Genomic DNA, 12,241 nt, shown 5'->3' with positions numbered 1-12,241 from the left:
GACTGTGTGTGTGTGTGTGTGTGTGTGTGTGTGTGTGTGTGTGTGTGTGTGTGTGTGTGTGTGTGTGTGTGTGTGTGTGTGTGTGTGTGTGTGTGTGTAGGTGGTGGCATACCTGGCAGGTTGTGGTCTACAGAGCTGTGCTCTGCTTGTTGCTAAGGGTTACCCAGACTTGGGCTGGAACCCCATCGAGGGAGAGCGCTACCTGTCTTTCCTGCGGTTCGCCGTCTTCAGCAATGGTGTGTAATCTGTGTAATAAGATGGATGCACGCTGTATAGGATGTACGAATGCTCTGACGAATGCTCTGACAGTGGTGGTAATTACAATATATTACCAGTAAGACTCCCTAATCGGGAGATAAGCGACCGTTGGTCGCTTATCTCCACAAATATCACAACCTCCACCTCTCACGTCATACGGGTAGCCATAGTTACACCTGGAATGTTGAATCTTCATATATGGAGATAACCTACGCATCACACAAAGTCTGACCTCACCAGCCCATACTTGGGCATGGACGACTTATATCTCCATATACGGAGATGGCCATATATGGAGATACGATGACATCACAGAGTCCACAGCTGATGATGTGGCGTGATGTCATACAATACACAAACAAGCCCTATATATAGGGGCAATTCTCACCAGGGAAGAGAGCATTCCTCGACTCAGACCTTATCGCCAGGATCAACTAAGCTTATAGCTTATCATCACATCCAACCATCTTAAGATACTCAGCTAGTGGGGAATGCTCTCTTCCCTGGTGAGAATTGCCCCTTTATATAGGGCTTGTTTGTGTATTGTATGACATCACGCCACATCATCAGCTGTGGACTCTGTGATGTCATCGTATCTCCATATATGGCCATCTCCGTATATGGAGATATAAGTCGTCCATGCCCAAGTATGGGCTGGTGAGGTCAGACTTTGTGTGATGCGTAGGTTATCTCCATATATGGAGATTCAACATTCCAGGTGTAACTATGGCTGCCCGTATGACGTGAGAGGTGGAGGTTGTGGATTGGCAGGCAAGGAGTGTGTGTGCAAAGTTTGGCATGTCTTGGGGCAACGGTGGCGGAGATATGAGTTGGGGAAAAGTGTGACATGACGGACAGACTGACAGACAGCCGGTGGAGGTTTTGGTAGTAAATGCGACCTACGGTCGCAACAATGCTAAAGTAATACACAAAGTGTTTAGCAAAATAGCACATACAGTATACAAGCTCAAAACGCATTGTGGTGTGACACATGATTTGAGCTTGTAGATCAGCTATTTTCGAATTAATGCACAGGACTATCTTTTGGGGGGGAAAATCTAAATCTTCAAAGTAACTAAAGCTGTCAAATAATTGTAAAGTAAAAAGCATAATCTTTTAACCTGACCGTGTCAGAGGGTGGCAGTAGTGTGTACCGCCCTACTTTACCATCTGAGATCTCTCGGTGAGAGTTGAGTCCCGGGCCGGGCCGGACACTCGTAAAGTCCCGGGCCGGACCAATCAGCGGCAGCTACGGGCGGGCTCTGAGCGGCTCTGAGCCAATAGAGTCTGACTGCAGACCACGTGGAAACCCAGGAGGCGGATTCTGGGTGTAACGTCATGCAGACAAGCCAATATGAGTGGTTGGAGTTGACACTCCCAGACTGTGATAGAGAGACGGCCCCATCCAATCACCTGCTAAAGAATTTGAGCGGTATGCAGCCAGGCAAACGCACTGCTGCTATCATCTGGCGCAGTCAGGTTAATAATCTTTGCGTCTGTGAGGTAGTTGAGTAGAAGTAAAAGTGAAAGTACCTCAAAATTGTATTTAAATACAGTACTTAGTTACTTTCTACCACTGTGCTGTGACAGCCCAGTTTTCCTCTGGATCTATAAAGCCCTGTCTAAATGTAAAGTAACTGCTTTAAATGTATTTCGTATAACTTATGCCTCATTCACACTACAGATATATAGTTGAACGTTTTGCTTGGTAATTCAATGTAATCTCAATGGAAACCAGCTTTAAAGGCTGGGCATGTCGGCTGTCCTTGGAATCCAGCCTTTAAAGCTGGTTTCCATTGAGATTACATTGAATTACCAAGCAAAACGTTCAACTATATATCTGTAGTGTGAATGAGGCATAAAGCTGTTAAAAACCATCAGCATAAATGAGAAAGTGTGTGCGTGCTTCTTGCTTGGGTGCGTGTGTGTGTGTGTGTGTGTGTGTGTGTGTGTGTGTGTGTGTGTGTGTGTGTGTGTGTGTGTGTGTGTGTGTGTGTGTGTGTGTGTGTGTGTTTGTGCATAAAGTATTACTATTTTTAATCCATGTGTGTGTTGTCTGTATTACGCATTCATTGTGTATCTGTACTTTTCATTCATTCTAAGTGTGCATCTGTACTTTTCATCCATGCATGCTGCATGAATGAACCTGCCCTCCAGGTGAGAGCGTGGAGGAGAACTCCAACGTGGTGGTGAAGCTGCTCATCCGCCGTCCAGAATGCTTCGGCCCTGCGCTGAGAGGCGAGGGGGGCCAGGGTCTGCTGGCTGCCATGCTGGAGGCCATCAAGATCTCTGAGAACCCGGCGCTCGACCTGCCCAGCACCGTCAACACCGGGTAGGAACGCATTAATGGTACACTTTGAAATGAGTCTGTGAATGTCACCAAATGGATCCATTAATGGTACACTTTGAAATGAGTCTATGAATGTCACCAAATGGATCCATTCATGGTACACTTTGAAATGAGTCTATGAATGTCACCAAATGGATCCATTCGGTTAACATGCCATCCTCTCAAGCCTAGTTCAGACTAGAGTTGGGACGATACGTGATGTTATCGTTTATCGTGATAAAAAAAACACTCATTTATCGTGGTATCGTCCTCCGTCATGCACTGGGAACAATTCACCTTTTATTTGCTGAGCTGCATTATCCGGTACCATTTAAACCCTCTATAGTTGGTAAACGGTACTTAAAATATACATACTTAATACAGTCTTTTTTCGCTCTATCAAATGTATTTGCCAAAAAATAGCCGATCTACAAGCTCACAATGCGTCGCGATGCGACGCGTTGTGAGCTTGTAAATCGTCTATTTTTTGGCAAACGTTCCACCCCAAGATAATGGATTTTGATTATCGCGATAATATCGTAAATCACGATTTATTTTGTCACAATAATTGTGATATGAAATATCACAATATATCGTCCCACCCCTAGTTCAGACTAAAGTTGCGACTTGCAACCACTTGCAACAGAATCCCCCAAATGTGGTTCGCAAAGACCGGACGGTCTACACCCGTCTGCCGAGCAGCAACTGATTGCCGTCGCCATAGTGTGTGTGTGTGTGTGTGAGGGTGGTACAATGTGTGTGTGAGGGTGGTACAATGTGTGTGTGAGGGTGGTACAATGTGTGTGTGAGGGTGGTACAATGTGTGTGTGAGGGTGGTACAATGTGTGTGTGAGGGTGGTACAATGTGTGTGTGAGGGTGGTACAATGTGTGTGTGAGGGTGGTACAATGTGTGTGTGAGGGTGGTACAATGTGTGTGTGAGGGTGGTACAATGTGTGTGTGAGGGTGGTACAATGTGTGTGTGAGGGTGGTACAATGTGTGTGTGAGGGTGGTACAATGTGTGTGTGAGGGTGGTACAATGTGTGTGTGAGGGTGGTACAATGTGTGTGTGAGGGTGGTACAATGTGTGTGTGTGTGTGAGGGTGGTACAATGTGTGTGTGAGGGTGGTACAATGTGTGTGTGAGGGTGGTACAATGTGTGTGTGTGTGTGTGTGAGAGGGTGGTACAATGTGTGTGTGAGGGTGGTACAATGTGTGTGTGTGTGTGTGAGGGTGGTACAATGTGTGTGTGAGGGTGGTACAATGTGTGTGTGAGGGTGGTACAATGTGTGTGTGAGGGTGGTACAATGTGTGTGTGAGGGTGGTACAATGTGTGTGTGAGGGTGGTACAATGTGTGTGTGAGGGTGGTACAATGTGTGTGTGAGGGTGGTACAATGTGTGTGTGAGGGTGGTACAATGTGTGTGTGAGGGTGGTACAATGTGTGTGTGAGGGTGGTACAATGTGTGTGTGTGAGGGTGGTACAATGTGTGTGTGAGGGTGGTACAATGTGTGTGTGAGGGTGGTACAATGTGTGTGTGTGTGTGAGGGTGGTACAATGTGTGTGTGAGGGTGGTACAATGTGTGTGTGAGGGTGGTACAATGTGTGTGTGTGTGAGGGTGGTACAATGTGTGTGTGAGGGTGGTACAATGTGTGTGTGTGTGTGTGAGGGTGGTACAATGTGTGTGTGAGGGTGGTACAATGTGTGTGTGAGGGTGGTACAATGTGTGTGTGAGGGTGGTACAATGTGTGTGTGAGGGTGGTACAATGTGTGTGTGAGGGTGGTACAATGTGTGTGTGAGGGTGGTACAATGTGTGTGTGAGGGTGGTACAATGTGTGTGTGAGGGTGGTACAATGTGTGTGTGAGGGTGGTACAATGTGTGTGTGAGGGTGGTACAATGTGTGTGTGAGGGTGGTACAATGTGTGTGTGAGGGTGGTACAATGTGTGTGTGAGGGTGGTACAATGTGTGTGTGAGGGTGGTACAATGTGTGTGTGAGGGTGGTACAATGTGTGTGTGAGGGTGGTACAATGTGTGTGTGAGGGTGGTACAATGTGTGTGTGAGGGTGGTACAATGTGTGTGTGAGGGTGGTACAATGTGTGTGTGAGGGTGGTACAATGTGTGTGTGAGGGTGGTACAATGTGTGTGTGAGGGTGGTACAATGTGTGTGTGAGGGTGGTACAATGTGTGTGTGAGGGTGGTACAATGTGTGTGTGAGGGTGGTACAATGTGTGTGTGAGGGTGGTACAATGTGTGTGTGAGGGTGGTACAATGTGTGTGTGAGGGTGGTACAATGTGTGTGTGAGGGTGGTACAATGTGTGTGTGAGGGTGGTACAATGTGTGTGTGAGGGTGGTACAATGTGTGTGTGAGGGTGGTACAATGTGTGTGTGAGGGCGGTACAATGTGTGTGTGAGGGCGGTACAATGTGTGTGTGAGGGCGGTACAATGTGTGTGTGAGGGTGGTACAATGTGTGTGTGAGGGTGGTACAATGTGTGTGTGAGGGTGGTACAATGTGTGTGTGAGGGTGGTACAATGTGTGTGTGAGGGTGGTACAATGGCAGATTGTGTGATCAGACATGCTTTGCAACTTGATGCTTGTGATCGGGAAAGTTGAATCTCTTGCAACTTGCAAATAGGCAGCTTTTGCTGACCTGCAAATTTGCATCTGTTTCGTCGCTTTGCGAATCAATGGCCTGAACTAGGCTTCAGAGTTACACATCTGTAAAAGTCCATTTACATTTGTATACTCTCTGAATTATAAATGGATTAATTAACACTGATTTTACTGCGTATCATTTATTAAACAGAAGAAGAAAATGTACTTTTGAAAGTAGTAAAAGTTGTTTCAAATAATTCACTGCAATTGTCTCTTTCTCACAAGATGAAAAAATTAAACAGATATAATTATATTGATTCTTGCATTACAAACGAGACAACAAGACAATGAGACAGGCTCATTATAAATAGTCTCGCATAACTTTGTGGCTCAGCTAACAACAATCTTGGCTTGACTGCCTTCTGTCTATACCTGTTCTTTTGATGGATACTGTAGTCGCAGAATGACTTCAAAATATGTCTTTGAAGTTCAGACCTTTTCTGTCTTCCTTTACTTTCTGTCTGATTTATCTTATATCTTATTAGTAAGTTTACAAGCAATAGATTTTCTCCATCAATTTACCCCACTGTGTCAAAAGTTTTCACGTTATTTTTCTTTCTCCGCGGTCAAGTCTCCTCTTGTCTCCATGTTGTTTTTGTCTTATTGTGTCTGTATGATATGCATCAATGGATAAGCCACAGAATATTCCTTTCTATCGACCCATCCATTTAGGTTGAAATCGGTCTTGATCTTGGGAAGGTGCACATCCATTAACCACTTTGAATCTGGTGTCCCGACAGTATAATATGCGATGCCTTGTGAGCTTGTAGGCTAGACAGGAAGCAGAGCTGGAGGTAGCAGAGACTAAAATGTTGAGGTTCTCACTAAGATGGATAGGATCAGAAACAAGTACATCAGAGGGACAGCGCATCTTAGATGTTTTGGAGATAAAGCCAGAGATGTGAGATGCTTTGGACATGTACAGAGGAGGGATAGTGAGATGGGTTGGACATGTACAGAGGAGGGATAGTGAGATGGGTTGGACATGTACAGAGGAGGGATAGTGAGATGGGTTGGACATGTACAGAGGAGGGATAGTGAGATGGGTTGGACATGTACAGAGGAGGGATAGTGAGATGGGTTGGACATGTACAGAGGAGGGATAGTGAGATGGGTTGGACATGTACAGAGGAGGGATAGTGAGATGGTTTGGACATGTACAGAGGAGGGACAGTGAGATGGTTTGGACATGTACAGAGGAGGGATAGTGAGATGGTTTGGACATGTACAGAGGAGGGATAGTGAGTATATCGGTAGAAGGATGCTGAGTTTGGAACTGCCAGGCAGCAGGAGGCCTAGAGGAAGACCAAATAGGAGATTCATGGATGTAAAGAGGACATGAAGTTAGTTGGTTTGAAAGAAGAGGAGGCAGGGACAGGGTGAGATGATTCGCTGTGGCGACCCCTGAAGGGAACAACCAAAAGGAAAAGAAGAAGATCATACAACAAAGTATATACTCTAGGGCTCAAGTCTTAAACAAGCCTGTTTTGAATATGAGCAAAAATTATTATACCTTTCTTCTTTATAATTTTTATCCCACGATTTTGCAACCCATTTTCACCCAGTGCCAATTGCCTATGTAATCCTGGGCTCTGCTCTCCCTCTGCCGCGCCTGGGGAGACAACGGACTGACCTCATGCTTCCTTCAATGCATGAGTAGTCCAAGTTGTTTCTTTTCACCTGACAGGGGGGATTTTCCCTGGGATGGACGTAGCGCGTGGAAGGAACACGTTATTCCAACCAGTTCCTTTCCCCTCCATCAAGCGCCCCGGCTGGCATTATTGAGACCAGGATTACTGCATGGTTTTTGTGAGGGTATCAACCCTAGGAGACACGGGGAGAATATGCAAACTCCACACAGAAAGGCCCTATCGCCGACCCCACCTAGGGTGTGGGCGCTGATGACGCGGAGGGAGAAACACGCCCCCAGCACCCACAGCGTCCCCCGGCGGGAATCGAACCCAGGACCTTCTAGCTGTGAGGCGAAGCGCTAACCACTGCGCCACCGTGCCCCCTTAGTATTATTATACCTTTAAATGCTGAAAATGTCAAATGTCTTCAGCTCTACCGCTGGGTGGGCATCAGCAGTTTCTTAGATATATAGGCACAGTGGTGGAGTTACTGCTGTACTCCCACTAATTGCTTTCATTAGAGAGTTCTAACACCACAGGGCCCAAATACTGTCTCAGATGATTTCCACCTCACAAAGGCAAAGAAATCTTTAATCGAACCATTTCCTCAGCTGCACAGGCCGACAAAGAAGAAAACCGTTTTATATTGTGGTGGAAACTTTGAGAAGTCAAAAGCAACACTATATATAAAAAAAAGACAAGATAAGAGTATTTATAGCATAGAAATAATTGACAGGGAGTCTAGCCCTGGTGACTGCGCTTTTAAGAACAAGTTTGTGTCCAGAATGTTGATTAACGAAGAGGCACTGCAAACTGTTTTCTTACTGATAACTGATAACTGTACACTACCACCACCGGCAGGAAACGAATGGATCTCACACACTTTAATTCTTACTGACACCACATAGTCTGTTCCTGCGTGATCATTGCGTCAATGCTGACAAAAGTCCTTGGTGATGACTACTGCCTGAGTAGAGATGATCATTATTATCTGGAGTATGGATAGGATTGGACGGGTGGGACAGCATCCCTGTAGATAACACCAGGGGGTCCATGCCTCATCCCCCTCTAAATTAAATACAAGCTTTTCCTTTTGGGATATGTACACTCTCAATATTTGTTCAACTTATGCTTATATAATAACAGTTGAATTAAACATGTATATTAAGCACCTGAAGTCCCTAGTTTGGGGAAATAGTGAAAACTTGCCAAAAACATTGCTTTTTGTAATACTGTATGTCACATTGTGCTTAAAGAATTAATCACTGGTTTAACACAGTGAAGCTTAATTGATGGCAGAATCTGAACTGCCATTCAGAAAGTAGAATAAACTCCCTGTCGCACTTAGAACAACGGACTCACTCGTTAGCTTTCGCCGTGGACTGAAGACACCTTTTCAGACTCCACCTAAACCCTCAGCACTACTGGAAAAATCAATGACCATACATGAAGCTAGTTAGCATTTGTTTTTAGGTTTTTTAGAAACCTTTTTTCTTTACGGATTATATAGTTTTTTCTAGATAGATATTCATTTGCATTTGTTATATTGTTGTTGATGTACTGACATATTATCTTGTTTATTATTGTGATGTTTTATCTGCTTGGTGTAAATCGCTTTGGATTAAAAGCGTCTGCTAAATGCCTAAACTGTAAACTGTAAAGTATCTTAGCTAAATGTCCAGGGTTAGAATCTAGGAGTCTATGCTACAGATATTTACTTAGCACTCCTCTTTTTAAATTAGATTGTCGCATTATTCCGAGTGGCGCAGGTACACTATGCACTGTTATTCAGATGATAGCCAGAGAGAATGAGTTGTTCTGTTCCTCTCGTACCGTTTCAGGTCTGAAGAGGACGGCGAGGTGATTCACATGGGCAACGCCATCATGTCCTTCTACTCGGCCCTCATCGATCTGCTGGGTCGCTGTGCTCCGGAGATGCATGTGAGTCACCAAGCACTGATTCAAGCAGCAAGAGTGGTTTATTTGTCACTCACTCATACAGGTACAGCCAGTGCCACATGTTGGTGTGGCATTTAACGTAAGGCTGTAAAAGCAGTAATAATGAGTAGGGCTGTCAGAATTGTTATGTAATCGTCTAATCGCAATTATTTGACATAATCACAATTATTTTGTGATAATCGTCATAATCGTTTACATGTTGAAAAATGTTTATAACATTTAAAAAATAGTGGAAATAGCAGATCTACAAGCTCACAACGCGTCGCATCGCATCATCGTTGTGAACTTGTAGATCGGCTATTTCCACTACCAATGTTCTTTTTAAAGTGTAAAGTTGTCAAATATGTCCTTCATTTCTTTGTATATTTAGGTTATGGGTCATATCTGCCATGTGCAACTTCAAAGCCTACAAGCCAAACAGAATTGTAATTGGCAACGACAAAAACACAATTAAATCGTTAATCACAATTATTTGAGTGACAATTAATCGCCATGTAAAATGTCATAATCGTGACAGCCCTAATAATGAGAGGGGGCGAGCTAATAATGATAAAACTGAAAAGAGAAAGAGAGAATAAACGCACAAAGTTGGCAATTTTAATTAATCCATTCCACAGTACGTGGAAGTAATACAGGAGAGAAGATTTGTCGTCTGTGGAAAAACCTTGTACTGTACATGTCCAAAATGTATACTTTTCATTTCTGCTAAGCAGCAAGCTATATTATATACTTAGATGACTTTGATTTATATTCAGAGTAAATTTGCGTGACTAGGTTTCCAGGCTACAACAGCCTGGCCACGCGCCATTCATTTATTGATAAAAATAAAAATAAAAAGATTCATTACAGAGATACAAGATTTCTGCACGACAGCGACAATCTAATAACTGTGCAGAGTGGCGAGGCGGATGGTTCCAGCAAGACAGAATTCACTGTTCAGCCTTCTCGAGCACATCTCTCCCACGTTCTCATCAACTTTCTCTATTCTGCATGACATCTAAACTGTAGGTTTTTCCGCACAGGCGCTCATCCTTGATAGCACATCGATCATTACGTTGTTACATTGCACTCTATGTAATGTAGCCGGGGAGCCACAGGCCCAAAATTTGAGAGGACCTGTAATGTCATAACATACTTTTTATTTTAGTTTTTTCTATTAATTTGGTCAATAAGGTACACAGAATGAGAGGCCTGCTCTGCCGGAAACATTGCGGGGAAAAAAAGTCCCATCGACATCACTATACAGGAAAATAATACAAAAATAAATCTGCTTTAACCCATTTAGGCCTAACCTAATAGAATAGGGCTAAATCAGAAATTAGCCTACAAAACAAATGTTGCTACATACTGTACATGTACTGTAAGCCCCTCCCAAACAGCAAAATGTGTTCCCGGCCTGAATGGGTTTAAGTAGCATGTGATGAGTCATCAAAAATCACAGTTTTGAGAGGCCGAAATCTAGCCCAAAGAATGTTTTTCATGCAAAACAAATGCTTGCAATGGATTCAGAATCATGAAGAACCCCTAGTTTGACCACTCACATGTTACTTAAAGCAGATTTATTTTTTGTATTCTTTTCCTGTATAGTGAAGTCGATGGAGTGAATATACAAATGACCATAACCTTTTTTCGCAATGTTTCCGGCAGAGCAGGCCTCTCATTCTGTGTACCTTAATGACCAAATGAATAGAAAAAACTAAAATAAAAAGTATGTCATGACATCACAGGTAAAACCCTATTCTTTGAGTTTTTGGGCCTGTGGCTCCCCGACTAATGTTGAGTCTCTGGATTGTAACCGTAGACCTCTTATGGTGACCATTTACCAGAATAATGTCCCTTGATCTTTCCTCAGCTCATCCAGAAGGGTAAAGGAGAAGCGCTGCGTATCCGTGCCATCCTGCGCTCTCTGGTCCCCACCACTGACCTGGTGGGCATCCTCAGCATACCCCTAAAACAGCCCACCATCAATAAAGGTAGGTTTCAGTTTCAGGGTTAGCTGAAATGTTTAAGCATTGAACCCCTAGCATCCTTATTGCGGGGAGAACATTCAGCAAAAGTACCAGTAGACTTGAGAGAGATTTTCTGTAGAGGGAAAAAAGGAGAGATCCTAGTATAAACCCTGGTGGTCTCCGGTCAAAGAAATATATCAGGTTTATGTTTAATATAGTTGCAGAGAGGAAGGTTATATTCTTCCACCTTTGTTTGGGAGTACAAGCAATACTTTGCTTGCTTATACAAGTTGTGGTGGCTTGTGACTTATACAGGTTTGAACATCACTGTATCTCTGGGTGTGTATGTTCTTTATCAATGTTGCAGAGTATAATGTGTATATCATCTATTACTGTACTTACTGTGTTTACAGTAGGCCTACTGTATATCTGGCAGGCGATGGGGGTGAAAAAAAGTTTTCAGTTCAAGAGATTTTCAGGCATATTCCCCTGATATTCTGCCCCCAGCTAGACAAAGGCACAGCAGGGTGTGCCTTTGTGTGCCTTTGCAGTTTACAGGGGAATATGCCTGAAAATCTCTTGAACTGAAAACTTCCAATAATGTGGGTATATGCCCAGTATACTGGTACAAAATTGGTCATATAATCTACCAGTATATGTCAGATAATCTCTCTTTTCACCCAGTGTGTTTCACTGTCTTCTTCACGCACACAGGTTTCGGGGGAAGGAGGGGGGTGTTCTTTTCACTACTACTGTACATCAATATTGAGTACATACAAGGTCTTTGACTTTCCAATTTGTACTTCATCTAAAAAGAAAATCATGTTTAGTCATTGGCTTAACTGAAAACGCCATCCGGAACAGCACTTAAACCAGTGCTTGGCAGAAACCCAGTCAAGCTTCCCCCGGATCCAATTTTCTCCATGACATATTCTAATGAGAAAACAGACACGTCTCTTACAGGACTGTACAGTGTGTCTCCTGCCCCATAATGTTTCCTCAGCTTATTGTGTTTTGAATAACTTTCTCTTCACGTGTCTCGCTTCCTCGCTCCGCTATCTTGTGTCCAGTCCACACCCACTGTTGGACACAGTGTGACGGACAGAACTAGAACTACAGTAGCAAGCGTTTTTACAGAAAAGTAAACAAAAACGAAATATGTCTGAAAATATTTTATCCATAACTGTTTCTTAAACTTTCTCTGTTTCTACTTTTTAATTCCACTGCTGTCTTCTCTTTTTGTTCTACATTTTCATACTGCTTTTTATGATTGGCCTGTGGCAACATTAACCTTACTGTAGCATCGCTATTCTGTGGGCGAACTTTTGGTGTAAATAGCAGACCTGCAAGCTCACAATGTGTTGTATAGCAGACCTGCAAGCTCACAATGTGTTGTAAGCTTGTACAGCATATCAGCTATTTTCGCCAAAGATATTGTGTGTAAAAAAATAAAA

The 12,241-nt window shown here is 43.5% G+C and overlaps 1 protein-coding gene across 1 annotated transcript in view; it reads left to right on the top strand.

Annotated features, from left to right (window-relative positions):
• Positions 1-12,241, top strand: part of ryr3 (ryanodine receptor 3) — a gene marked incomplete at both ends in the record, with an annotated part of 321,079 nt that overhangs the window by 185,642 nt on the left and 123,196 nt on the right. The window contains 4 exon segments of the mRNA XM_080745085.1: positions 101-236; positions 2,416-2,590; positions 8,721-8,820; positions 10,691-10,811. Of these exon segments, the coding sequence (XP_080601211.1) occupies positions 101-236; positions 2,416-2,590; positions 8,721-8,820; positions 10,691-10,811 (532 nt within the window).

Source organism: Nannobrachium achirus (assembly GCF_963921795.1).
Source record: "Nannobrachium achirus genome assembly, chromosome: 16".
NCBI lineage: Eukaryota > Metazoa > Chordata > Actinopteri > Myctophiformes > Myctophidae > Nannobrachium > Nannobrachium achirus.
The sequence above is the reverse complement of the archived record's forward strand: the minus strand, read 5'-3'. Positions and strand labels throughout refer to the sequence as shown.